The sequence below is a fragment of the Lepidochelys kempii genome, chromosome 3 (genome assembly GCF_965140265.1).
Source record: "Lepidochelys kempii isolate rLepKem1 chromosome 3, rLepKem1.hap2, whole genome shotgun sequence".
NCBI classification, from domain to species: domain Eukaryota; kingdom Metazoa; phylum Chordata; order Testudines; family Cheloniidae; genus Lepidochelys; species Lepidochelys kempii.
The window spans coordinates 65,731,657-65,758,653 of NC_133258.1; the positions used below are offsets into that span (position 1 = coordinate 65,731,657).

The 26,997-nt window shown below is 42.3% G+C and overlaps 1 protein-coding gene across 1 annotated transcript in view; it reads right to left on the minus strand.

Moving 5' to 3' along the window:
• The window catches only part of TBX18 (T-box transcription factor 18), a 30,608-nt gene extending 4,041 nt beyond the window's left edge, over positions 1-26,567 (minus strand). The window contains exons 1-7 of the mRNA XM_073336584.1: positions 25,912-26,567; positions 24,362-24,545; positions 22,101-22,202; positions 18,568-18,739; positions 9,376-9,543; positions 7,710-7,774; positions 4,193-4,287 (exon numbers count right to left, since the gene is read on the minus strand). Of these exons, the coding sequence (XP_073192685.1) occupies positions 4,193-4,287; positions 7,710-7,774; positions 9,376-9,543; positions 18,568-18,739; positions 22,101-22,202; positions 24,362-24,545; positions 25,912-26,209 (1,084 nt within the window). The 5' untranslated portion in view covers positions 26,210-26,567. The remainder of the gene's footprint in view (positions 1-4,192; positions 4,288-7,709; positions 7,775-9,375; positions 9,544-18,567; positions 18,740-22,100; positions 22,203-24,361; positions 24,546-25,911) is intronic.
• Between the last annotated feature and the right edge of the window lie 430 nt (positions 26,568-26,997).

Consider the following 26,997-nt stretch of genomic DNA (forward strand, 5'->3'; position numbering starts at 1 on the left):
CAAATATTATCCCTTCAAAATACACTAACTAAATACGGAATACAAGTTGGGACTGTGCAACCCTGCATATACCCAAGGTTACATCCAGATTTGTTCTCCTGTCGCACAGTTTACAGTTATTTCAGTAGACACTGGAAACAAATTGTCAGGGCCTAGGCTATGGTGTTGTAAATTTCAACTCAGAATGTATCTTAAGTCAAAATGATGAACCCTAGAAGAGTTTGCCCTGGATTATTTATAACCAGCCTGCCCTTTGGAGTGCATTTATAACCTCGGGCTCAGTGTGTGTTACACATTCCTCTCTGTGCCTGATCTACAGAGGATAGGAGTCTGCCTCTTGTTCTGCCCACAGCCCACTGCATCGACTACCACCAGCCACTATGAGACGCTCACAATCCCAACTCTCTCAGCCTGTGTCACTGTGCCCACAATGTGGAGACAAGGTCTAACAGTCAGGATACCATTCAGCAAAAGGATAAGTCTCAGCTCTGTAGTGGAGCTACCAGGCAAGGAGACTGAGAGGTATATTCAGTGGTGAGCTGGAGCCCGTTGTCACCGGTTCGCTAGAACCGGTTGTTAAATTTAGACGCCCCTTTAGAACCGGTTGTCCCATGAGGGAGAACCGGTTCTAAAAGGGCTTCTAAGTTTAACAACCAGCCAAAAGTGGTACCTTAGGCGCCGACTCCGTGGGTGCTCTGGGGCTGGAGCAGCCACGGGGAAAATTTGATGGGTGCAGAGCACCCGCCAGCAGCTCCCCGCCCCGCCCCAGCTCACCTCCGCTCCGCTTCCGCCTCCTCCCCTGAACGCGCCACCCTGCTCTGCTTCTCTGCACACACCCCCCAGCTTCCCGCAAATCAGCTGTTCGTGCGGGAAGCCTGGGAGAGCTGAGAAGCAAGCGGCAGCTTCGCGCTCAGGCCCAGGGAGGTGGAGGCGGAGCGGAGGTGATCTGGGACGGGGGGGGGGGGGCAAGAAGGCTGCCCGCACCGCAGCAGGTAAACCTGGGGGAGGGGGGTCACAGGGGAACCGCTTCCCGCCCCAGCTCACCTCCACCTCGGTGGGCCTGAGTGCGAAGCTGCTGCCTGCTTCTCAGCCCTCCCCGGCTTCCCGCACAAACAGCTGATTCGCAGGAAGCCGGGGGAGGGGGGCGGAGAAGCAGAGCGGGGCAGCGCATTCAGCAGAGGAGGTGGAGCGGAGGTGAGGTGAGCTGGGGCTGGGTGCGGGGAGCTGCCAGTGGGTGCTCTGCACCCACCAAATTTTCCCCTTGGGTGCTCCAGCCCCGGAGCGCCCACAGAGTTGACACCTAAGACCCCACTTTTGATATGATCAGTGTGGGGAGTGGCCGCTCCCCCTGCTCCCCCTCAGCTACGCTCCCCGGCCCCTAGGAGCCAGAGGGACCTGCCGGATGCTTCCTGGGAGGTAAGCACCGCCAGGACTCCCCACCTTGCCCCCCGGCAGGTCCCTCAGGCTCTTAGGGGCGGGGTGGGCACCCACTATGGTGGCCCACGAGACCCTCCTGCCCAGTTCTGGGGGCAGTCAAGGGACAGGGGTGGATGGGGCAGGGGTCCCCGTGGGGTGGGGGTGGGCCACGACCCCCACGTGGGGTGAGGAAGGAACCGGTTGTTAAGATTTTGGCAGCTCATCACTGGGTATATTAGAGCTAAAATGTCACCAGAAACCTAGCTTCCATTCTCACCATCTGTGAACAGAAATTGTAACTTCCACAGCCCGTGTGACCACCAAAGAAGGGGAGAGAAGAGGAAGTAGAACTATGAGTAGTCATGTGTAGGAAGCAGGAAGTTTATTGATATGAGCGCCCTGCTCTCAAAACAGCACTGTTACTTAGAAGTAAATAGGTAGGGTTGATCTGCCTCCTGGATAGCTCAGCCTGGTAAGCAAGCAGCATAAACTGCCTTTGGGGGCTTATGTACTGAAGTATCTCCATAGTATGAAGTCAGCTTTCTATGTCAAGCCTTCTCTCTCTCTCTCTTGCTCACACACACGTACAACTAGCTTTGCCAGAACTCAGCCAACCTGTCTGAAGTTTCACACGTATGATATTATGTTGGCGTAGAGCTACTCTGGAAAGTTTGAGGCAAGTAAAGCTCTGTGTTTTGGAAATCCGACGATTTTTTTTAAAAAGGAAGATGATTTCACTTCTTGAACACTCTCCTGGCCTTTTTTGGCTTTTTGTAACTCAAAATGGCTTGGCACAGAAACTCCAGTTTTGTGTTTGGCCAGCGCGAGGATTGGAGCCCAGGACTGCTTTTGTGTTTTATTAGAAGGTGGAGGAGGAAAGAGGCTAGTTATTAAAAGTGGTTTCTATGTATACTATAGGCTCTGAGGATTTATTAAAGCTTCTTGATGTGAATGAGACTACCACAAAGGTTGGGGCCAGGGGGCATGATTGCAGTCAGGCAAGCACCTGGCATGGGTGGGGAGGCATTGAAAGCAGCAAAAGAGATCTGGTTTGGGTGGGGAGGGATGACACGTACACTTGAACCCACAGAGAGATGGTTTGGGGTGGAGAGGGGACCCAGGCCCAGAGAGTGATCTGCCTCTGCCCAAGAAGTTCCACTTTATGTGCCCCCTCCTCCACATAGCTCTCCCCACTATGGGGGAAGGGGGAGGCAGGAAACCATAAAAAGGGGTGTGGCCTACACAGCCGGCCAGAGAAAGCCACATGGAGAGAGGCAGTCTCTAGCTCTTTGCAAAGTCTGCTGGAGTCTCTAGGCAGTTTGCAAACCCCACAGGGACGCCTTGCTGAGCAGTTCTTATGTTTTTCAGAATCTAAGGAGTTTCTCCAAAGGAAAGTTAGTGTTAAATTTGCCAATATCTATGAGATACTTCAACACCCGCTCCCAGCCCACCCACACTTTTTTAAAGAAAACTAAAACCACACGAAAGAGAGAGTCTGGAAATACATGGTGAAAGTCACCTATAAACGAACTCTGTCCCTGCATCTCTGCCCAAGAACGGCCAAGACCAAGAGACCATCCTGTCCTTAATAACTCACATCTTCAGCCACATTAGTGGCATTAAAACCAAGAACTGACTTAACTTGATAACCTTACTCCATAAGAAAAATTAAACGTCCACTGCAGCAGCATTTAAACAGAAGTACCCTCCCTTATACTGCCGATCACAAGCTACTCCTGCCAAATTTTAAATTAACACCCTTATGCAATTATTGGAAACAGTCAGCTTTCTACTTCTTTTCTTCAAAGGGCACCATTCTCAGGACAATTCTCCAGACATATGGAAATTCAAATGCAAATGTCATGATACTGCAAGATATACAGCTACAAACCTCAGAAGGGCTGGACCAAAAGACTGACAACACATGCAGCAAAACATCAGAGTAAGTGGGAAGACGTGCATAGCATAGACACTTATTGCATAGACCCAAAGTAGATAGCCACAAAATACAGCCTTTAGAGTCTATGAAAACATCATTTAGCAAGAGTCCGTCACCAGAATATCTCCATTTTACAAGTAAGAGGTAACAGGTGCACAAGAGACAAAGTGGAATGGAGCAAAATTACGGTAGTTTGGGTGATCTTTACTATGCACTTCCATATTTATTTTAAGTGTAGTCTTTATTTTGAAATTTCTGGCTAACATTTGTGAGTTTACTTGAGAGACCTTCAACACTTCTCTTAGGGCTCCCCCACTTCTTAAAATATTCCCAACTTCAGTTCCTGCTTAATGAAAGCTTGTTGTAATTGTTGTTAATTTTGGGGGGGCGGGAGGGGAGGTTGGTTAGGTTTTCTGTGCTTAGTAATATACATATTAGTCTGGATTAATGGATTTGGGAGTTTTAAAGGCTTAATCCTTGGTGAAAAGCAAATTAAGTACTGGGGGAATGTTCAAGTTAATGCATAGCTATGTCAGTAATAGTATCCGACACCCTTTTTATGATTACTGGCATAACATTGTAGAATAGTGAATTTACTGAAACATTCTATACCGGGTTTTAGAAGCTACAATAATAGATCTCTTTTGTCCTGTTCACTGCAAACCTGGTTAAATTAGTTTATTTCTATCTCTGGAAATAAAAAACCTATCATCTGCATCTGGAGTTAACTTAGTTTTTCTGTAGGTGATACACAAATCTAAGTTTTTCATAAGGAGTGGTAGTACAATTTTATCTTTAGACATTTTGTTTTTTCAGGACTATAAATAAGATTATTACCTTGTTTGGGGATCCCAGGTATATCTTCAAATGTAAGTGTCCTCAGTGAAGGTCTCCAGAATGCATAGGACTCCACTAAAGCTTCCAGTCCCATTCTAAATAGAACAAAAACACCACTATGTGAAAAGAATGATCTGTTTTTGGTTTGTCACTTTTTGTAGCTAGTTCATCACTCAGTCTCACACACACTGTATGTTTCAGGAAAAAAAATATTTTTAGAACAATGTTTCTCAGACTCTGGTCCATGGACCACCAGTGATCTGCAGTGAACGTGCTGGTGGTCGCAGAGAGCTGGCTGGTCCCATGGTGCTGGCTCTTCTTGTTTCCAGCTGCTAAATCACTTTAAAAAACTGCTAGCAGTACCTTTAATAATTCCCTAATAGGACTTTTCCACATCAATCTGATTGCCTGAAGGATGATCTGCCATCTCACATTTTAGAAGGAAAGTGATCCATAAAACAACTTCTGTTAAAATGTGATTCAACACTCTCCTTGCCTTAGAAAATTGTGCATACAAGATGCATGACTCATGGATATGCTACTCTTTTTGAGCCTGTTACTGGGCGCTATTGGATTAAAAATATCTTTAGAAAATAGCTTCAAGAGTTTTCTCTCAGCCTTTACAAGCTTTTGAATGACAAATAGAAATAATTGACTAACCACTCAACTCACTGGATGTGCCACATACATTTATATAAATCAATTTGATCTTATATAAATATACAGGTATACCTATATACAGGTCATGCTTTTTGTGCCACAAATTCACAAACAAAGCTACAATGTCAGCACACCAGTATAATTTGGCTGCTAGTTTTGAGTGCTAAACTCATAAGGCTTGTTAAGTGTCGATATCGAGCACATACCACAAACAAATGCTTGCCTTTGAACAGCAACACTCTGTAAAATGAAAATATGCAAATGGTCCGATTTGAGACCATCCACATTCTCTTCTGATATTGCTTTTTCCACACTGCAGTTCCAGCAGGATCACAGATATGTTGCAGGAAACAGTTATAAAGTATTTATTAGCTGAACCTGGACTAAAACATAGCCTTCATTTTCTGCAGTAATGGTGACTTTTCACTTCTAGTTAAAGTGGAGATAAAAGCCACCTCCTGGAGGAGAGTAGCCAAGGCGATAATTTATACAAGATGCCGTCGAACAATTTCCACTTTTTATCACCACCCTAATTTATGCTATTAAATGGCCAAGTTTATTTAACAAAACAGTTATGTTTTTCCTGAAGTATTTAAAGAAAAGAAATTTTGGTACCTTCCTGAGTAAAAGATTTTTATAGGGTCAAACCTAAGGCCTAACTGAAGAATGAAACGACTCTCAGCACATAAATTCTGGTTCACTTTGCAAAAGTACAGAGGGTGCTTTTAAAGGGCAAGGCTACTGATCTTTATAAAGCAGCCTGTGAGACTGTAAATGACCTGAAAGGGAATATTTTTAATTAAACAGAATTGTTTTATGTAGTGTTACAAGGCAAAGTTATTGCAGCACAATAGACAATTAAAATGCATCCAAAAGGAGAATGCAATGACACCACGGTATTTTTAACTTTCGGTACAGACTATCATGCTTTCGTAAAAGACATGCTGTAGAAGGCTGTGGAAAATAAAGCCTTTACATTTAGATTCTTCAAAGAATAAAAAACTTGCTGCAAAAAGAATTAAAAATATGAAGCACATTCCCAAATGTATTTGGCCATGTCCTTAGTGCGTGTAAACCAGCACAGGACTATTGATTTCAATGGAGCTACCTCAATTTGTAGCAGCTGACAATCTGGCCCCTTCTACAATAAACATCCTTATTGCAACAAAAGGGCATTTAGATTTGTATTTAAAAGCAGAACAAAACCATTTACACAGAGGCCTTCTTCAGTGGAATTCCATCATGCTCTCCTTGTTCTGAATCACACTTTTCATTCAACGTCCACACAAACAGAATTTAATTAATTTAATTTAAAACAAAAACAAAAACAAGCAGGTCCCAATCCTGAAACAGGATCTGTGTGGTTGGGCCCCTGCAATCACACAGAACGTGAGGAAAGTCAATGGAGCTCTATCCATGCATACCCAGTTGCAAGACTGGTCTCTAACTTATCCCCCACCTTTGGATTTCAAAGTGCATCCCATCTTCTGAGGGTGTCTGCTGGAACATAAAGCATGAAATCTGGCCCCAATGAAGTCAGTAGGAGTTTTGCTATTGACTGCAGTGGTGTGAGGATTTTCTCCAAAGGCTTCTGTGCAGGGATTATTTACTTTTGGATATTTGACAGCCCCAAGAATAGTGCTGGTGCTAAAGATATATCAAATATACCATCAGATGGTCATTGAAGGAGTTCAGAGGCACATAGGGTGACTTTCTCTCTCTTGTTAAATATGTAGCATATTCAGCAAATTTAATTTGCTTCTTCCTTAACTAACTCTATCTGGAAGTTAGTTGTTTACTCAATTCTAAAATAAAGGACTAAGTTCACCAAAGCTTTCCCAGACCTGAAGAAGAGCTCTGTCGCTCTCACCCACAGAAGTTAGTCCAATAAAAGATAGTATCTCACCCACCTTGTCTCTCTAATATCCAGGGACCAACACGGCTACAACACTGCAAACATAAGTTCGCAACTGGCATATTCAGGCACAACTCCCTTCTGCCAATGGAGTGGTGCCTATTTTGTCCCAGGGCTGAGTTTGGCCAATTATTTCCAATCAGGAAGACTCTTAATCCAAGTGCTCAGTGTGAAAGTCTAAGATACTTTGTAATGGATTCCTATCAGTCATCTCTCCCCTTCTATTATTAGTATTTATTATTTGTATTATCATAGCACCTAGAAGCCCTAGTCATGGACCAGTACCCCCACACAGTGCTAGGTGCTGTAATGTTCATCTCCTCCTCTCCCAACATCATCCATTTAAAAAAATACTAATTTGCTCTCCAAAAATGAATCTGAGCTCTTCTGCGATTTGCTGTGAGCCGAAATTGATCTCCAATGCTTCACCTTTCTACTAAAATAGAAGCTCAGTAAACTGGCAGGCATTCACTGAACATTTTTACTGACACAGTTTGTTCTCTTCTCTGGAAGATCAGCTCATAAATGCGGCACTTGTAGAAAACAAAATGCAAAGTGGTAACTGAAATTACTGCACCATGTGCAATACAATTACATGCTTTCTTTTTCAGGTGGAAGGGTTTAGAATGTAATTCATAAAAGAATCACCGTTCAGACAGTGTGCAAGTTTTCTTTTCGTGTTCTATGTCCATAAGCTGCAGTACATATTAGTACATGAATCAAGTTAAACACTGAACTTTCAAGGCTGTATACTGTCATTACATCCACAGAATTTAGGTTTAATTCTATAACTCTAGGGCTAGCACTGGGACACCTAGTTCTTGCAAGCTTGAAAGGTCTGTAAGAACAGAAACTCCCTTTTGTGTGCATGGTAACCATTCTTTAAATCCTTTAACAATTTGATTTTGTCATTGCAGACAAACCCATTTTTCCAAAGCTTACCTGTTACGTCCAGAATCTCTAAATCCTTTAGCAAATGGATTCCTGTCAATCTTCAATCGAGTGATCTGTAAAGATAATAAAAGAAAGTGATGGCAAAACTTTTACCAATTCAGTTTAAATGATACGCATAGCAAATATATCCACCAAACCTGAGCTGTCATTGGAATTTTCCATTTTAATTCTGTTTAAGAATTATAAAAGTTCAAGTGGATTTCCCATTTGCAGGTTGAATGTGTTTTTCTTTTTAACACGATACATTAAGACCTAACCCAGCAATCATTCTCTGCATACATCCCCCAAGGAAGTCAATGAGTGTTTATTTTACACAAAGGCTGGTTGGGATTCTTGAAAGAAGTTGTCTGGAAAATGTTCCTGCTTCAACTAAGACAGTGCACAGCCTCCTTGTCTGTGACAGAGTTACATAACATATATGCAAACAGAGAAGGAGATGCTGAATGAGAAAGATTTCTGTTAGGCTGCTATGTTCACATGTACATACTATAAACAAATGGAACACAAGAAAAAAAATACTTGTAATTTCTTTAAATCAACAAAATAGTTACCAAATAATGGTAGCCCATCAATCAGATGACTCTCCCCCTTTAAATTTATATTGCATCATTAAATCATTTTGCTTTCTACTTTCTGAAGAAAGTAGGCCATTAATAAGCACAAAGTTTATATTTATATATACACAAATACACACAAACCAAAACATAATTGTGCTAAATTATTTAGAATGAATAAAATGCGACTATACTAAATATGATGTCATTGTGTGTTATACTTAGACAACATGGTTAGAGCAGAAGACTCGGAGTCGGGCAACCTGAGTTTTAATTTTTTCTCTGCAGCTCACGGCGTTAATTTGAATAGGTTGTTTATGGGCCAATCCTGCTCCTTTAGAAGTTAATGAAAGCTATTAATTACTAAATTAAAAACTAACTTCCCCTTTTACAACTTGGGGACATCAATACTTGACTAACGTTGGAAGGTGTTTTGCAGTCAGCGAGTGTTAAGCACCTATGGGATTTTCAGAAGTGCCTATGTACGTATCTGCATTTGAGGCAGAATATCTTTAAAAATCTGGCCTTCAGGCTATGTCTAAACTACAGCCTATGTCAGCAAGATTTCTGTTGCTCAGGGGTGTGAATATTCCACCTCCCCGAGTGACATAAGTTCCACCAACATAAGCGCTAGTGTGCACAGAGCTATGTCGGTGGGAGAGTGTCTCCCGTTGGCACAGAGCATCTTCAACAGACACACTGCACCGGTGCCGCTGCACCACTGCAGCGCTGTACGTGTAGCCATAGCCTCTTTGGCCCAGATGCTCATAGGTATTAGGCACCCAACTCCCCTGGGAATTGTATCTCAATCCCTAACTGTAAAACAGGGATAGAACTTCTTATGTCCTGTCTATTCAAACTGCAAGAATTTCAGGGCAGGAACCATCTCTTACTATGTACAGTGCCTTGCACACTGGCACTCCTGTCTCAGTTGTGGCATCTACATGCTACAGTCATACAAAAAGCTTTTAAATATTTAGAGTATTAGACAAATGCCTTATTACTAAGTGGTGAAGTAAAAGTTTATCCTTTTCTTCTCTTGTACTTGTCTGACATATTCTGAAAAGCCAGTAAAATATTTTTTAAAAAGCCAAAGTTACCTGTTGATTCTGATATGCTGTTACAGTAGTGAAAACGGTTTCAGGAAAGGAGAAAGCTTTGACGCCATCTCCGGAAGGAATGGGCTTGACTGGAGACAGATCATCTGCACAGTCTTTACGAATGACATGGACACGAGGCTGGTATTTGTGCATAGAATGAAGGATAATCTATACAAAAGAAAACAAAGAAAAGGTAATATTTGTTAGAAAGGATGCCCCGCTGTTTCAATGCTGGTAGCATTTTGGAAAAAGATTATGGCATGTGTTGCTTATCATGCAATTTCCTGGAAATTAAGTTTTCTATAATTTATAATGGTCTCATTACAGTAATCTAATCACTATGTACTTACAACATTGCCATCCCTAAACATTCAAAATTAATGAGTGAGGAAGTCAAAAAATAATGAGATTGGCTTAAAAATCACGGGTGAAATGCTGGCCTCACGGAAGTCAATAGGAATTTTGCCATAGACTTCAGTGGGGATGGATTTCACCATATGAGATTTTTTTCTAAAATAAAATCAGTTTGCTTTCTGGATTTTGAATCTTTAAGACAATATTGAAAATGCTTGAAGTATGGTGGTGGTGGATTTGGTTGGTTGGCTTTTGTGACCATAAGGGCTAGAAACATACTTTGTTGGGGTTGTATTTAAAATGAAAGCTGAGATTCTCATGACTCCAAGAGCAGTGGCTTGAAGAAAACCTCCAAATGTCACAGTTGCAAACGTTAGTCACTGTGTATTTACAAAAAGAAAAGGAGGACTTGTGGCACCTTAGAAACTAACAAATTTATTTGAGCATAAGCTTTCGTGAGCTACAGCTCACTTCTTTGGATGCTGTCGCTCACGAAAGCTTATGCTTAAATAAATTTGTTAATCTCTAAGGTGCCACAAGTACTCCTTTTCTTTTTGCGGATACAGACTAACACGGCTTCTACTCTGAAAGCTGTGTATTTACAGTATGTAAACAGATACAAGGAGCATTACTTATACGGGAATAATATCTACACTCACCATAATATACATGTGTCAATTTAGGAAAAAGAACAATTCCCTTTACTAAGGATTTAGGCCCCAATTCTATAAAAATCTTATGAATATCAGTGCCTCAAATTAAAGACATCCATAATCGTTTGCAGGATTGCGGTGGTATTTCTACATTTTGAAGGAGGCTTAAAACATCGAAGTTTTGTCCTTATGTTTTCTTCCATTTCATTAAAGATAAACACACTTTTAATAAAGATTTCTTTTTTAAAAAATCAGAAGCTTGGCAATTTTGGAAGGTCTAATCAATAAATAAATCACCAGTCCCATAGCTACTGGCTTGCAGAAGCTTTAATCAAGATTCAAGAGCAACCTATTTTAAATTTCCTGCTTCTTTAGCAGCCGCAGAGTGCTTATGCAATCAGACATCACAACATGGAGCCCTTAACGTCACATGGCCTGAATAATGCCAAATACCATGAAACCTTATTTCTCCAAACAAAATGGGGTCATTAAATTAGCTTGGATAAACAAGGGTTGGCTAGGCAGAGTACTTTTTAATACATTTAGTCCTGGCTGGGGGACATAATCCTGTTTTGGAGAAGCAAAGTTTCTGGATAATCAAGGTTTTCATTACATTGCAATTGGGCTTTTTGACAATGACATCAGAAGAGCTCCAGTAAATGACTTCAGACAGTCCCCTATGGATAGGGCCCTACCAAATTCTCAGCCATGAAAAACGCCTCACAGACCATGAAAATCTGGTCTCCCCCCTGTGAACTCTGGTCTTTTATGTGCTTTTACCCTCCACTATACAGATTTCACAGGGGGAGACCAGCGTTTCTCAAATGGGGGTCCTGCCCAAAAGGGAGTTGCACGGGGGGTCGCAAGGTTATTTTAGGAGGGTTGCGGCATGGCCATCCTTACTTCCGTGCTGCCTTCAGAGCTCAGCAGCTAGAGAGCGGCCACAGTTGGCCAGGCGCCCAGCTCTGAAGGTGGCGCCCTGCCAGCAGCAGCGCAGAAATAAGGGTGGCAATACCACTCCAGGCCACCCTTACTTCTGCACTGCTGCCTTCAGAGCTGGGCAGCCAGAGAGTGGCGGCTGCTGACTGCGGGCCCAGCTCTGCAGGCAGCAACCCAGAAGTAAGGGTGGCAACACCGTACCCTGCTCTCCTTCCTTCTGGGCTGCTGCTGGCGGCGGCTCTGCCTTCAGAGCGGGGCTCCTGGCCAGCAGCTCTCAAGGCAGTGCCGCCGCCAGCAGCAGTGCAGATGTAAGGGTAGCAGTACCACAACCTACTCTGAAATAACTGTGCGACCCTCCGACAACTCCTTCTTGGGTCAGGATCCTACAAGTACAACACCCTGCACTTGAAATAGCTGAAATCATGAAATTTACGATTTTTAAAATCCTATCACCATGAAATTGACCGAAATGGACCATGAATTTGGTAGGGCCCTACCTATGGTTATTCTAATTCAAGGTGTCTTCCCCAGCTTCTGCAGCCTCGCTTACAGCGAAAGGCTAGATATTGGCTTTGTTGAATTGAGTGTTTAAATATCTCTTCCAACAATCTTTCCAGAGTTTTTCTGTTGGAAAAATCTCTATAAAAGAAGAATTAGCAGGTAAATAACAGCAAAAGTCTGATCTTGCATTCCTTGCACACCCTAAATACCTGATGATGTAAGAGAGTAATGGGTGTATTAAAAATGCAGGATCAAGCTAAAACTATACAGTAGAACCCCAGTTGCCCATTGCCCTGCACCTTGCCTAGTCATTTACACCAGCATAATTGAATATAAATTTCAGGTTTCAGAGTAGCAGCCCTGTTAGTCTGTATTCGCAAAAAGAAAAGGAGGACTTGTGGCACCTTAGAGACTAACCAATTTATTTGAGCATAAGCGCTCGTGAGCTACAGCTCACTTCATCAGATGCATTCAGTGGAAAATACAGTGGGGATAAATTGCTTTTCTACTATTCTGATTAGGCAGAAGTTTACATACACACAGCCTTTGTACTGGGTTAAATGACTACACAAGGTGCAGGGCAATGGTGAAGTGGGCCCAAGACATTGCCAATTTAATAAACAAATAACTAAATCACACCTCTCCCTGAAAATGTATTACCCTCTATTGTTGTTAGTAATGCCTATAATTCCTATCACGGAGAGATTAGAGAAAAGAAGCTCTATGTTTTCAGTTTGCTTCCTCTGTGCATTTAATAGCTCTGAGTAGACTGGCTCTACACCGCTGTCCCTGGAGAATCAGTCAGGTTCCCCTGTTTGTGTGGGTCTTTTAAAAAGCAGGAAACATGCAAACCACAAAAATGGCCAAAGAATTGACATTACCTTGAACTTATTTTTTTAAGTTGGCTGCATACCTTTAATAATTCATTACACAGCATGACCCAGTCAACGACACCCATCTCAGACCAGTCCATTCTTTATTTAAGATAATTATACTCAAATTGACAAGCAGCTCAGTACGGTACGTGGGTGTAACAAAATACTGGTTCATTTCCTTTAGATCCAGGCCATGGTCCGCCCTGTGAATGGGAGTAAGGAAGTCGAAGGCAGGCACGCCATTTCTGTGACTTGAAGAGTCCCAATCTCCCTCCCAGGCTGCTCCAGGGACAGTGCAACAACACAAACTGCAATTGCAAACTGACAGTCCAGTTCCTAGGAAGCAAGCTGGCTTTCCACACACTTTAATTTTACTTGCAGAATAGCTCATCTTAAATGTTAATATTGCATGGTTAGGATTTTTTAAATAATGACTATGTTAATATCTTGTTCTCACGCTCTTCCCTGTTGTTCCCTTAGGCTCATTGTTCTTGTACTGATTACCCATGAAGGTCTTCAGCTTCCTGACCATGCTATAAAAACAAATATTTCAGTGGAACCATGAGAAGAGGCACAGCAGCCTGTGATGGAAGGTGCTAATCAGTGTACTATGGCATCATTTGTCTGGTGGCGCTATCATTTCTTGCAGCATTTAAGCTTTCTTTTTAAATGACTTAAGTATCTACCCCATAGTGGTGAAGATCTTGTTCTTAATGCGGAACGACAAAGAACGAAACAACAGCACCAAAGAACAAACCTTGGCCCTAGCAGTGGCTACAGCTGGCCCTAAACACAAGGGAAGCCAATGTTACTGCTCCATGGGCATGCACACCATGCAGAAGGACCTTGCTGCAACTCCCCTTTTCCATACAAAGTGACAGGGCCAATGAACGCACAGCCACACGTGACATTTTTTGTAGCAGGGACTTTCTAAGGAGTGTTTATGGAATGCCTGTCACAATGGAGACCAATGATGGGAGCCTTATGCATAACCACAAGACAATCAATAACACCAGCACAACAGGGGTCCTCCCCCGCTTGCCTGCAGCCTAGCAGCACAAGGGGCTTTTCTCCTAGCTGCCAGGTTCCTTTCCCCACATCTTGAAAACCAAGCCAACCAACCAAGCAAAAATCCTTTTTGACCCTTTGTGCAAAGCTCATTTATTCAGGCTTTGGACGTGGGGAGAAACATTTGGGTCTAAGACGTATAAACTGCCCCCTATCACCTTCACAAAACTTAGCAATGGAAATTTAAATGGCAACACTTTCAACTTTTCACTGCAGGTCATTTTAACAAAAAACCTACAGCTACTCTGAACTTTTGAACGTGAGCAGAACAATGGCCTGCCTCCACCTGTAATCTGACCACTGCATTACAGAGGGGAGAAAATAGACAAATTTAATTCAATTTCAATACCACAGGTAGGACTCTATTTCAAACTAGGGGTTAAAACAATTTACTCTGCATCAAAAGTAGTTAGTGGAAGAATGTCAAAATATTGAATTTTTTTCCATTGAAATCTTGATAAAAAGGGTGTGAAAATTTCAACCAGTTCTAATCAAAGAAGATTGATATTACCTGGGAGCCTCTATTCCAGAGACTGCAGGGGGAAGGGGTTAGTATAAGAAAGAGGACGTATGCACGTGTGATGTGTGCAGCATGTTTGTGTGTGTATCTGTGTCAGTCGTAATACGAAGATTTCCTTTTCATCGTCGTAAAATCTCTAATTAATGATACTGATGTCTTTCAAGGGACAACGCTATACCCCAGTGTCTCAGTGGAGATTACAGCCCGGTATAATTTAAGGTGCATTACCTTTTCAAAGCAGTCTGCGACAAATTAACTGGGCGACTCCCATTAAGTATGGAAGTATCACATTGAAAATGTGTCTTTATAAATTTCACCTGACCCTCCAGTTGTTCCACATGCAAAATTCACATGGGGATTCTATGTGCAAAACCACTTCAAGATCTGTTCCATGTGTCTGGTTATACAACATTACTATCGAAGTGGGAAGACAAGGACTCCCAATCAAAATGCTGATGACAACATTAGCACACAAGAGTGTTTACAGGAAGTGTTCAAACGGCAAAGTGAGTGGCCCTAAAATATTAAGAAATGTAGCCATGTTCCGTTCTAAACAAAGGGCTACAATTGGGGAAGGCACTGTCACTTACTGTCATTCTGTACAGGGCCCTGACCTGGCTGGCCAGTAGTCACTTTCACAACATAAATGTTTACTAATATGCTGTAAAGTTCACGTATGTAGCCCCAACAGTTCACATATGTAGCCCCAACTCACGTGAATGGGAGTTACACGTACAGCTTGAGGATAGTAGGGCACCTGGGTTAGTATTTTAACATGCCCCTTAAAAATGTGTCACATTGACTTTAGAGTATTTTACCTATTTACTTAGTGTCGTTGATTAGTTGCAACAGCAAGCAGCTTTGTGAAATGTGACTGCTGCCAGTACCAGTAAGTTAGTACTACAGTGTAGATTAAGCGCTCCAACTCATCGCACACTACTGTCATTCCATGGAGGTCAATGGAGTTATGTTGCTGAAGGATCAGAATCAAGCCCCAGAATACTAGCGGAGAAACTTGTGTGTAAACTGGCTATACTTAGGAAGAATATAGGTGTTTGGAAAGAGCAAAATCAACAGGGTGTCAAAATGGAGAACTGGACACGTGTAAAATATGTTCAAAGGCTAAATTCTGTTTCTCCTTATATGACCATCAAGAGGTGAGTGTGGAGCAGAACTGTAGAAGCCAAGTGGAGGTTCCTCCAAGCCATTCTGCCTGAGCACAATGAAAATAAACTTTGCAAAAGCATAAAATCCACCAAATTAAGGATGTGAGGAAAGAAGATTCAGACCTTGAATATAAAAATTAATATTTTGGGAGACTATGTGGGCCTGACTGCTAGCTCTTCTTATCTAACACCCCTCTCTTTTGCCACCATGCAGAGAAAAGTGGGTAATTACCATTTATGTGAAACATAATTATTTCTTATATTCATCAAAAAATATGCAATTTTTCCTTTTCCAATATTGCTGGAGGCCCCCAGAGGCTGCATAGCCATTTCAATTCTGCATTCCATGCTACTCAAAAAGAAAAAATGTACCCATTGAAATAGACACTTCTCTGCTTTCTGTTTTTGCCTTTTCTGATAAGGATGAGTGTTTGCCATGTCCCAGATTTTAGAAATATGAAGTTTGCAACCAACCGTCTATTGTCTTTTTAAAAAAAACCCTTAAATTTCCATTTTTTATTTTATTTTTGGAGGGGGCGATGTTGCAGTTCTCAATCAGTTCAATGTATCTTGAATCTCTGTAGAAGAATACTACTTGGCTAGCTTCCAACTGAAACTTTAATAAATAAAGAGCGCTCCAGTAATTTTAAATTTCTCTGCGCCATGAATAAGGATGTGCTACAAACACTGTGGATTTCCGCTCAGGGGGAGGAAAGCCTGAAATGTGGCCTTGCACAATATAGTATAGTATACAGCATACAGTACAGCAAATACGGTAATTTAGCTCTTTGTCCATCTTCAAGATTAAATCTTGAGCCCCAGTCCTGCAACTAATAGTACATGGGCAGACTGCTGTGTCCATATGTAGCCTCACTGAAGTCAATGGTTACAACAATCTGCCTGGACGGTTGGCTACGTCTCCTCTTGGACGTAGAGGAGTGTGATTCCCAGCTCACCTACACATACTCTCTATAGCTCTCATGGAACTAGCAAGCTAAAAGCTGTAGTGTAGCCGCAGTAACATGGGGCAGCGGTGCGGGGTGGCATTGGCTAACTGCCTTGAGTACAAACCGGTCTGGACCTCATGAGTACATATTTGGGGCAGCTAGGTCAGGCTGCCACTCGTTTCTGCCCAGGCTACCAACACTATACTACTATTTTTAGCACACAGTGCGAGTATGTCTACACGATCTCAGAATCACACTACTAACTGCAAGTGTCGACACAGCCTGTCAGCTGTAGAATTGGAGTCTTCCAGAATTGCAGCTCTCTTCACTTTTTAAGCACTTCAGTAAAATGTTGGTGCAACCCGTGTTCACATTAATTGCAGATACACAAGTAATCCCACTGAAGCCCATGGAACTTCTCAGGCTGAATAACATTTTATTCATTCCAGGACCACAGAATCAGACCCCCCGGATCATAATTCCACAGATAAACAGTGTAAATATTGGGGGGAGGCATTAAATCCTAAATAGAAATACTGTTAATTCAAAACCTTTTATGGCCGTATCTACAGTGAAACAGCAATCTGACTCCGGCAACATCTGCCGATAACATAGTATGACTCTTTCTTGCAATCAGGTGGGAAAAAATAGTTGCTCACACCTATGTAACATAAACAAAGGATAGGCAAAGAACTGAAAAAAGACTGCCGAGATAAAGGACAAGGCTTAACACAGCAGAGTTATTGGACCAGATTTATCTCTAGTGCAAATCCACTATTTAATTAGGTATGACTTGGCCCCATCACTTTACTACCCCCTCCCATGTAGGGACATTCAGCATGGGCTGTACAAGCCCACCTGGAACCCTGATTTCACTGCTCCGGTACCCAACCGGGCTAGATTACAGCTAGCTCAGTACGTCCACCCAAGCTGCAGTCACACCCTATGACTGCAGTACAGACGTTCCCTATAGACACATATTTTCTTTAGAGAAAATGGAGGTGCTTGTAGAATTTACAATTGGGACCATGTTCTCACACTGTTCTGCAAGCAGTGGTCCCGCTGACTTCAATGGGAAATGCGCACAGAAGAAAAGTGCTGATAGCTATATATAGCATCTTTGCATATAGTGCTCGGGGTATTCCATTTTATCCCTTTTCGTGACTGAGGAATCATCCTATTTAATAAGTCTGGCCACTTTAGAGTCAATGGAACCCACATCCAGTCTGTGACTTGTCACTCAAGTTTCTAAAACTCTAGACACTTTGAATTCAATGTTCCCTTTGAAAGAACCCCAACATTTGCCATTTATTACTGGATTTGTCCAAAGTAAAGACTTCATCCTGTCTAAAAACAATTCTTGTTTTTTAATTATTTCCTAAGGTGTCAAGTACAACTATTTTAGGGATTGTTGGAAAGTTGCTGGCTTACATCTGTCATGTTTCAACAGTTTTCAAGAGAAAAGGAAATATGAATATAAACACATTTTGTCACATTAGATAATGTCATAACTAAACAATTCATAGCTTGCAAACAGAGCACTCATACTGCAGCAGTTTGCCAGCTTTTTCAGAAGTAATGAGCCTCAGCTGTGAAAGGGTCTTGCTTCATAAGGTATGTAATAAATCATTATCAGAGTGAACCCAGCTCCCATGTTGTTCATTTTGGAGTGCAATTATTAACACCCCATGGGATTTCACACAAATGTTTAGGTTAAAAAAAAAACAGTTAAACGTACTTTTTATTCACTTAAACTTATTACATATTACTAACATTTATTCGCAATACTTGTGAATTTAAGCACACTTTTTTGATAAAAACTGAAATTGCAAGATAGATAGATATGGTGGTAAAATATGAGAGCAATTCTGTACTTTTAGTTTAGTTAATCCAGTCTTGCACAATTCTATTTATCCAGGGGTCTTATATTTTTGAGGGGCAAATAAACTAGCAGCCATTTTTAAAAAATCATCAATCAATTATCAAAGCTAAAGAATGAGCAGATTTTGAATGTGTGCTGGTCAATTTTTATGAAGCTTTGCAAGGCTGAGTTCATTCTTGTCAACAGGAAGGTATACGTCATAAAATCTTTATTTGACTGATGTGCTAGTTTGCAATATTGTAAGACAATATATTGTAAGACAATATTGTAAGACATGGGATACTCACATGCCCTTGATCGTCCAGCTCATTGTTCGTAAGTTTCAGTTTGTCAAAGCTGATCACTTGCCTCATCCAAGTCTCCCCTGAGGCGGGTGAATCAGGGTGAATATACACACGAGGAGGTACTGGTGAATCAGCATTCCCGGCCACCATCCACTTAGAGCTATGGTAAACATACCTATAAAAAGAAGCCCAACATCTGTCAGAATTGAACTGGAAATAATTCATCAGGCTGATTTATATTGATATAGCAGGACTTCATATGTACAGCACCCGTCAATGTACAAATGTTGAGGGACAATAATTACAATGGATCTAGTCACAATATCCCAGAGAGAAGTGATCATTTTTCCAACAGGAAAAAAAAAAGAGGGAAAATAACCAACTTAAAAGAAGTCTATAAAAATAGTTAGGAAATTCAACTGAGATTTGAGAGATAAAAGGCAAGTAATCAATATAAACAAAGTCACAGCATTTTGGGGAGCCTTCTCTCTCACCACTGTCAAGTTACCTTAATAGCTGCACTAAGAAACACAATAGTGTTCTTTGCTGCAAATAACATGTTTAGTTTACTTTTATTTCAACTTTCAATTTTCAGTTGCTGCATACAGCTGAGTTACAAAATATTAGCAAAAGTATCTACAATAGACAGGACCAAATTCTGCTCTCATTTAGAGCCTGATCCAACTCTCATTAAAGCCAGTTGCAGTCTTCCCACTAACCACCAGTTACGCTGGGATAGATCCACTGATCTCAATGGCATCACTCTGGATGGCCTCCAGTATAAACAGAGCAAAATCTGGCCCTTAATCTATACAATGACATAAACAACTCTTTATATGACTCACTTAGCATGTTGTTTCTAACATGAAACAGTCCACAAATAAAACTATTCCAGATACAACGCATCTTGTGACCATGAAAAAGAGAATGAAATTAAAAGAAGAATTCTGTGAGAACCATATTGATCTTCTCGACAGTACCACAGAAATATTTAAATAAAAAACCCACATCCTATTATGTTTCTTTTTATTAAAAAAAAAATAAAGTCATTCTGCAGTAAAAATGTCTTATCCTTCAGTAAAAATATCTTATTCTGAATTCAGCCATTTTGTAGATTATGTATTTTTTAAAACCCACTAATTAAAAACTGTGCAAATGAATATGTCTGATAGGCATACACCCTTCAGAAAAAAGAACAATGCCCTTAGCAAAAAAAATAAACAGTATGATTTAATTTTAAGAAACGTCTTTCAACACTTTCATCAGGTATGTCTCTTTGTACAGTTCTCCTCTTTAAGAGAAAAAAGAATATGCAACATTATCAATAGTGGAAACAAAATTATTCATTACAAATATGTATGGATGTAAATCATACGAAGCCATCAATTATGAAATGATATCTATGATACCTTCTCGTGATTCCTTCTTGTGGAGAAACAGCTTCTACCTAAATCATACAGTTTGTTATTTGTTTTAATATTTCTTATCTTATGTATTATTCTTTTTAATTTGTGAATGAATTAGATTTAATATTTAATATTAAGATGTGAACATTACAAATTGTACTTCATTGAATTTATTTAAAATGTTTTAAAACAATACCTAACTTTTCAGATAAGGTTTAATTTTGCTAAGTTTAAATATAAATTATCCTCAGCTGATACCATTTCAGTTAAAGTTTTGTCATTTACTTCAAGGGGAGCAGGATTGGGCCTAGTGTACAACTGTTACGGTATCTCTGTGCTGTTCAGATGTTCAGGGCAGGCAGTTTGTAAAGTATCAAGCACAGTAATGGGACTAAAATAATAATTAGTATAAAAGAATACATCCACTGCATAAGAGCCTTGCTTACAGAAAAGTGAAATCAGATAAAAGTAACACCACCATTTACCAGGAAGATAAAATAAACATAATACTAAATTCTTAACAAAAATATGTGTGTGCCAACCATGAAAATACTGCATTTTATATATGATAACATGAGCTGAATTTGTTTTTTTGGAAAATTAATAGTCAGCCATGCAGACAGCAAGGACTATAATAATATATATATATTTAAAATGAAAAAGACACATTCATTGTTAAAACTACTACTATTTAATATTAATTTCCTCCTCTGAATATCAGAATTTTTAACATTATTCAAGTCTTGACATAAAGATCGCTGTTTATAAAGATCAGAAACTACATGCTCACAGTACTGTGTAAATTTACATTTCTGTTATGACCAGCTGACAAAGTCTTAATTTGGACCCAAATCAGCATAAAGATTTTCCATTTTAATTGAACTGCTCTAGCCCATAGCCCAGAGAAAACCTGTTTCGGTTTGTTATGACATAATCCAAAAACAAACACCCTTTCTCCTCCCCCCCGCCCACTATATGAATTGTTCTCGGAGTTTATATGGTCACCTTGCTGAAAATTTCTCTGTAAACAGAACTACAATTGTCATAAATGTGCCTATGAAAGGAGGAAATTACAATTAATAATTTTAGTTACACAAGAAATGTAGTTCAGACTCAGTGCTGGTATGGTGAGAAAAAAGTATTCCTTGAGAGTAAGTCTGTTCAGCTTGATCCTCTTCCCCTATATTAAAGTGTCATAGTTCTACAATTAAACCTATGGGAAATAGATTTACTGAATTGTTCTAACAATGGGTTGAAATAAACAAAATGATAATATGTTAGGGTCCAATCCTGCTCCCATTGAACCACTTGGTAAAAATCTTCTCTTGACTTTAATGGCAAATAAGGTCAGGCCCTTGATTCATAAAGTTTCTAAACGTGCTAATAGTAATTATTGTGGGCCTAAACCTGCAAACATTTCATCAGACCAGTAGTCCAATAGGCATAGGACTACTTGCTTAGCTCAGGACTGCCCTGGTAAGAGTTCACATAAATGTGACCCTTCTTTGAAGTGTTAAAGAAATAATTAGCATAACTGGTCAATCATTAATAAATATATTCTTTAAAATATGAAGTTTTCACAGACAGAAATGCCATAATTCATTCAAATCAAAATCACTAAAGATACCTACCTGTTATCCCTTTTTAATCTGAATCCATAACACAAGGAGCAGCATTTATCATAAATCCATCTGAATCATAATTCAAGAACATTTAAATGCTTTGCATTTTAATGTAGTGTCACTAGAATATAGAATTTTAATATTTATTCATTGATAGGAAATAACTACAAAGGGACACAAAGTGGATGTATGTAGCTGTGGACTAGGAACAAAATACATGAAAAATTTCTCTTTGATGGGGCTAAATTGCAGTCTGTGAAAGCAAAAAAAAAAAATGACTGCTCACCTATCGAACATAAGCCTAATGTAGAAAGCACTTCAATAAAAACTGCAGTTGTTCTTGCACACTTGGCACAACAAACTTATTTTTATGCACTGAGATGAAAATAGAAATTTGGAAGAGCGTTAAACTCTACCTTCTGTTCATATATATTTGATTTATATTCTCTGCCAACAGCCATATCTGTATGGTTTGCATCACAAGCTTTGTGTTTTACAATTACAGTACCTGTATCTTTTGTTATCCACTGGCACAATGTCCATGGCAATGTAATATTGCTGATGTGGGTCTAAACCTGAGATCTTCACTCTCATTGCAGGGAACATCCGCCTGAACAGAGAAAAAGGGAGGTCATTTTAATATGAAACGGATTTGGGAACAGTTTTACAGTACAGCAAAGTAACCAGTTTGTGAGCACCCTCTCCCTCCCTAACACAGAGAAGTCTGTAAGAGTCTTTTTTGATCATTATGGCCACATAGCCACGAAATGGTCCATTTGATAGGTTACAACAGATTTTTAAAGTGCATTTTTGCTGAACAATGCTTCATATGTTTTGTGATACATTTTGAGAGTACAAATATCGCCATTTAATTTCAGCTTTATTGTTAGATAGTAAGTCATTTTGTTTTGAGACTTTATTTTAGCTACATGTGCATTCAAAACCTGCTAGCCATTTACTAGACATATATTACATGAGATGCGCAAGTAACAGCTCTTATCAAGCAAGATCACAACCTGCAGAAATTTAAATTGTCAGATGAGTACTGACAGCAGCAAAGGGTGTGTCACTTATATATCAGCAAATCATACCATTAAAGACATGGTGATATAAATATAAAACAAGGATGCAGTTATAAAACTCAATGTACCATGCTGTAACCAAACAATATGTTCCTTATTCAGAAGGGACTTACGGTCTGTAACATACTAAAGGTGAAGTCCATGAGTTGCTCTGTGTTTGAAAGGTACAGTAAAACATCTTTATTGAAAGCAGAAACCAAAGTACAAAGTATGTTTATAAATAAGTTCATCATTTAGATCATTTGATGTCCAAAAGTGGAATAGTTAACAAATGTGGAGATTTTAGATAAAAAAAATCATGTCTCAATTCAGGGTGTGTTTGACACTTGCCTTTTAGATGAAAAGTTCATTCTGAAGGGCAAAAATAAGAAATTTTATAATGACTAGTTGATTGCATACTAATAAAAGAATTTTTCTTACTACATAAATCCAAATGCCATCCAAATTAAATTCCATGTTTTCTGTTGTTCTTAAACAATTAGCGAAATTAAAATTGTAGAAGGAAAAAAATATATGTTATTTCTATAATTTCTAAATAAACAGCAGGGTGAAACTGCCTTGGCTAACTGGTTCCTACTGTTATTTCAGTGCACCTGTAAGATAAAAAAGGAAAATCTTTGACTGGACCCTCAAGACAAATGTTGCTTTGTGCTAGTTAAGACTGCATTTCAATCATTAATAAAGCCTCCCTGAAAATGGAGAAGGTAGCATATGGATTCAATCAAATATGTTTTTGTAATTTCTAATAAGTTCAGATATTTTTATACTAGCCAGGTTTTTGCCATGTGTATCCATTGGAAAGGGGGGAAAGTTTATTTTAAAAGAATACAACATTCATAGACTTCATCCTAATGAACAGGAAACCTAAAACTCCACATGCTCCTGTGCCCATCTAAAATTATCCTGATCTACCTAGCTCATAAATCAATTTGCTTTATCCACTTTGATGTATTTGCAGATTTTAGACTGTGCATGCCATCTGTATAGTTATTATAAATTAGCTGTCCAAAACAGCATAACAAATCTGGCTGCTGCAGCATCACATTTTGTATTCGATTAACATGAATGAACAAAGCTATATTATGAGACAATGTGTTTATCCACCTGAAGGAGAGCATAGCATAAATCAGGAGGGCAGTTAGGATATCCTGTCTCATTTGTATTCAGTCTGATCTTCCTTTATCAATGGACTTCACAATTAATTTTAGCCATATTAGCCTCCTAGAAACTCCAGCTTTCCCTAGTTCCAAGAAACAACAGGAAAAAGAAAAAGAGAAATGTGCCTGTGCAACTGTAAATTGGACCGGAGACTAGAAATTAACAAGCCAGTTTATACTATTCATTTGTTGTATTTATGAGTGTGGGATGCAAATGACTAACAAACTACTGCTTTCTTCAAGGACCCGTGCACCCAAGCGCTGCCTGCGGGAAAATGGGCCTGAACTCTTTAGTTTTCTCATGGCGGTTTGATTGTGATGTGGTTGTGCCGTCTGATTTCGATTACTTCTAGGCAACTTCTCCCTCCGCGGTACTGCTGCGCCCACCCAGAGGTGCAGAAGCTGGGTGCTGGCTTTCTGCGTCTCTCCTGACCGGTGTAGCAGAACAGCCCGGCGCAGAAGGACACTTTTGCCCTAGTGCCTTTGCCCCAGAAGGCAGAACTGGATGAGTGCGCGCCGCTCCTTTTTACCTTCCTGCCTTGGTGATGATCATCTCGGTGCCGATCTCATGGAAGCGCTTCCACAGCTCGGCTCCCTGCAGATCTACCCGGGGCACTTGCGGGGTTGGCGGAGGGGAACCGGCCCTAGACCCCTTGGGGGAGCCGCCGGGCGAGACTGGCGGGGACCCTCCTAGGAAACTCTCCTCGCAGCTGCCTGGAATGAGAGCCGGGAGGCAGGGAAGCGGAAGAGAGGGTCAGGCAGAGAGCAGGGCCCGGGATCGCCGCAGCCACAGCTCCCGGGGACTTTGGAGCGCCTTGGACTGAGAGGAGCCCGGGGAAGGGCTGCTGGGTCCAGCCCTTGCCCCCAAAGCAGCAGAGAAAGAGCCAGTCAAAAGTCTTCCCACGCCACCCACTGCAGCTAGGGGAGAGGCACCGAGAGGCCTGGAGCATCTCCCGACCCAGCGCGCGTCCCTCCCAGCGTTTACACACCGCTGCGCCGAGGCCCTCCTGTCTCTCCCGTGGCGGGCCCAGCGCAGAGATACCCGGCCTGTGCAAGTGGGTATACGCGGGTGTCCCAGCGCGGGGTGAAAAGTCATCCGGGACCATGTGCGGAGTTCAGAGCTGATAACAGACGCCGGAGGGGTATCTTTTCAATAGCACCCATCACCCCCATCACAGCCAGGGCGCTCGCTCCACGGGACCGGGCAGCCCCGCTTCAGGGGTGAGCACCAGCATGCAGCAAACCCCTGGCACCGAGGAGATACGGTCGGGCTGACTGTTTTCCCGGTGCTGCCGGGACGGAGCGAGCCAGGCCCTTTGCGCTGCTTTTTGCAGGCGTGCGGGAAATGAATTAGCGTCGCAGCGTTGGCTGCAGATTTCGCTGGACATTTGATTTCACCTCTGCAGCGTTTGCCCTTCTCTGGCATATTAATGCACCGTTTTTTTTAAAGGACACGAATCCACGTTGTTCCTCGCCTCAGCTCTTTTACGTCTAGTGTTAGGATTGGGGTGCTGTTAACCTGAAATGCAGTTGCCAAAAATACCAGGGAACGGAACTTTTAAACGAACACGATCGGGGCGCACCAGACCCTTGCTTTCCCCGAATGCCTGGAGAAGTTGAATTAACACATCTCCGCTCTGACAGATATTTTACTACCAGCTCATTGGCGGGAGGGATTTTTGCACCACGGTGTTAAAGAGAAAAAATAATCAGGGGACGGGAGGGAAGTGTTGGATCCGGAGCCAAGCCGGGTTCGAAGGGGGGGAGGCGAGAGGAAAGAAACTTGAAAAACTGTCAGAAGAGTGAGTGAGCCTCCAACACAGCGAGAGGGAGAAGCCGGAGTGCCTGACCCGGCGCAGGAGGGTTTACAGCGAGCAAAGATGAGCCACGCCGGGGTTGGGCTCTGGGACAGAATCCGCCCCCCCCCCGCCCCTTCTCAGTGTGCCCGGGGAAGTTCCACGGGTCCCGGCCGGTGTGTGGGGCCAGCGGCTGCTTTGACAGCTTGGGCGGGGTGCGCAGGTTGGTCCCGGTCCCGCTGCAGCGCCCAGCGCGGTGGGATGGGAGCGGGGAGGAGACTCACCGGCGGGTCCCTGGGCGCCGCAGCTCAGCTCCAGCTCGCCGCAGCTCCTGCCAGGCGCCGACGCTGCCCCAGCGTGGGGCTGCAACTGGGCGATGTCGGCGCCCTCGCAGGAGCCCGTTTCGCAGCCGCTGCCCGCTTCTGCCGCCGCCGCCGCCGCCGGCTCCTCCTCGCCGCCCAGCTTGCGCCGCTTCGGCTGCTTGTGCTGCTGCTTCTCGGCTCCGATCAGCGCCTCCACCGAGAAGGCGTGAGCCTTGAGACTCATCGCGGTGCCGGGCGAGGGTCGCCGCTTCTCTGCCATGCCCGGCGCGCAGCCCTCCCCGCCCTAGACCCCGCTCATAGACACACCGCGGGCCCCTGGCCAAAGCCGCGCCGCAGCGCCCGGCCCTCGCTCCCTGCCGCCCTCCCGATCCCCCAGCCGCGGGGCGCGGGGCTCTCCTCGCCCTGCTTTTCCAGTGCCAGGGATCAGCCAAGTTTGCCTAAACTGGTCCCGTTTGCAGAGGCGCTGTTCCGCCCCCTCCTCCTCCGAGCTCTGCCTCGTCTGACGGGCCAGGCAGGACTGACATGGGGCACGAACGCTCTGCGGACACAAATTAGGGCTTGTAATTGAAATTTGTTGCCTTGATCTGTCAGCACTTCCAAGCAGGAGACCGGTGGGAAAGAACTCGCTCATTAGTGTCAATAAAGTGACTGGGGCTGGGCGGAGCCAGGGAGGGTTGTGTCAATCAAGCCGTGTGCGGGCCAATCAGAAATTGGGGATTATCTCGAGCCCGGTCCTTCTTCCTTACAAGGTTATAAAAGTGCAGGGTGTGGGGGAACCCAACGTGTTGCTCTCCGACTCCAGAATTCACCCCCTTCGTCCCCCGCCCCGCTGCGGGCGTGTCAGTCACAGCCCCGCCCCCCCTTCCCGCGAGAAAGGTGCGAGGCTGCTTCACTTGATCGTGGCAGCAGCATAGACCAGAATTCAATAGATAAAAATAGGTTCGTGCCCCTCCCCCGTTACACTCCCATCAAATTAACTCTGGGTAAAGAGCATTCATTAAAAATAGGGAAACGTTGCTTTTCCCAGCTTGCAATGTTTCCTCCTGG